This window comes from Agelaius tricolor, unplaced genomic scaffold (genome assembly GCF_023055355.1).
Source record: "Agelaius tricolor isolate 1412-34295 unplaced genomic scaffold, bAgeTri1.0.p SCAF_32, whole genome shotgun sequence".
Lineage (NCBI taxonomy): Eukaryota > Metazoa > Chordata > Aves > Passeriformes > Icteridae > Agelaius > Agelaius tricolor.
In genome coordinates, this window is record NW_027269292.1 from 2,392,903 (window position 1) to 2,394,672 (window position 1,770).

Consider the following 1,770-nt stretch of genomic DNA (forward strand, 5'->3'; position numbering starts at 1 on the left):
GAGCGCTCAGGGAGCGGAGGATCCCTCAGGATGCCCCCGGCTGCAGCCCGAGTGGCTCCGCCGGCTCCAGGAGCCGCTCAGAGGGAGCGCGGCCTTGAAGCGCAGGGCGGGTCGGGGAATGGCAGGGCCGGGGGATGGCAGGGCCGGGGATGGCAGGGCCGGGGATGGCAGGGCCGGGATTGGCAGGGCCGGGGGATGGCAGGGCCGGGGATGGCAGGGTTGGGGGATGGCAGGGCCGGGGATGGCAGGGTTGGGGGATGGCAGGGCCGGGGGATGGCAGCGCCGGGGATGGCAGGGTTGGGGGATGGCAGGGCCGGGGATGGCAGGGCCGGGGTTGGCAGGGCCGGGGATGGCAGGGCCGGGGATGGCAGGGTTGGGGGATGGCAGGGCCGGGGGATGGCAGGGCCGGGGATGGCAGGGCCGGGGTTGGCAGGGCCGGGGATGGCAGGGTTGGGGGATGGCAGGGTTGGGGGATGGCAGGGCCGGGGGATGGCAGGGTTGGGGGATGGCAGGGCCGGGGGATGGCAGGGTTGGGGGATGGCAGGGCCGGGGGATGGCAGGGCCGGGGGATGGCAGCGCCGGGGATGGCAGCGCCGGGGTTGGCAGGGCCGGGGATGGCAGGGCCGGGGTTGGCAGGGCCGGGGATGGCAGGGCCGGGGTTGGCAGGGCCGGGGATGGCAGCGCCGGGGGATGGCAGCGCCGGGGTTGGCAGGGCCGGGGATGGCAGCGCCGGGGGATGGCAGCGCCGGGGATGGCAGGGCCGGGGATGGCAGCGCCGGGGATGGCAGCGCCGGGGATGGCAGGGCCGGGGATGGCAGGGCCGGGGATGGCAGCGCCGGGGGCCGGCGGGGCTGAGCCGGGCCCGGCCCAGGGCTGTTCTCTCTCCACGCAGGGAGCCGGCGGTCCGCGGGCCTGGGGGCAGGGCGGCTGTCTATTTTTAGTGAGGGTTTTATAGAGTGGATCCCTGCGGTCTGGCTCCACACTGAAATATTGTCCTAGTCTCAATGACATAAACACAGGGCCAGCCTGTGATCCTGGCGCCAGCTTCAGCTTAGGGAATGTGAATGAAAGTACCAGTGGGGTCCAGGCAAGGAGAAGAAAAAAATCCTGACTGTAATTACAAATAAATCCCAAACCCTTTCGCTCTCATGGCTCACTTAGTGCAGCAAATAGCCTCTGATTCTCTACAAATAATTCCCAGCTTAGTTACTGACAGATCTACCAAGAGGCAGTTAATGGAATAATGACTAAGGGAAGCTTAGGGTAATTTACAAACAGTTCCCGGTGTTGGAGGGTGATTGCCCCCACCTCGCCCCCCTCCCTGCTCCCTTCAGGTCCTGCAGCGGTAAGCACCAGGCAGGACCTAAACCTAAGCACACCAGGGCTCTCTTCGGCTCCTCAGGGAAGGCTGCTAGTTATTTGTTTGTTTATTTATTTCTTTCTTTATTCAAGAGATCTCACACAGGAATGATGACTGGCAAACTCCAATATCTGTCTCCCTAGGGAGAGCAGATTAGATTATGGTCTGCTGAGCAAGGTTATTCCCACCTTCTTTTTTGATGAGAAAAGTGGGGAGATCTTAAGTGAAAGTGGCATAAAAAGCTATCCCTGCCATGAGATGCTTTAAATGCAGCATTCTTCCTTTTGCTTCTTTTTCTGTTGCAAAGGCATCTCTCTTCTTTGAATCCCTTGCCTGAGCCTGTTTCAATACCTCATATTTGAGTTGAAATGCTCATTTTGCTGACCAAAGTTAACCCTCATGTTCAAACT

The 1,770-nt window shown here is 62.1% G+C and overlaps 1 protein-coding gene across 1 annotated transcript; it reads right to left on the reverse strand.

Moving 5' to 3' along the window:
* Positions 1-6: 6 nt before the first annotated feature.
* On the reverse strand, positions 7-1,011 carry LOC139601925 (uncharacterized). The gene has a single exon (XM_071451329.1). It carries the CDS (start codon positions 1,009-1,011, stop codon positions 7-9), a length of 1,005 nt encoding a protein of 334 aa, XP_071307430.1.
* Between the last annotated feature and the right edge of the window lie 759 nt (positions 1,012-1,770).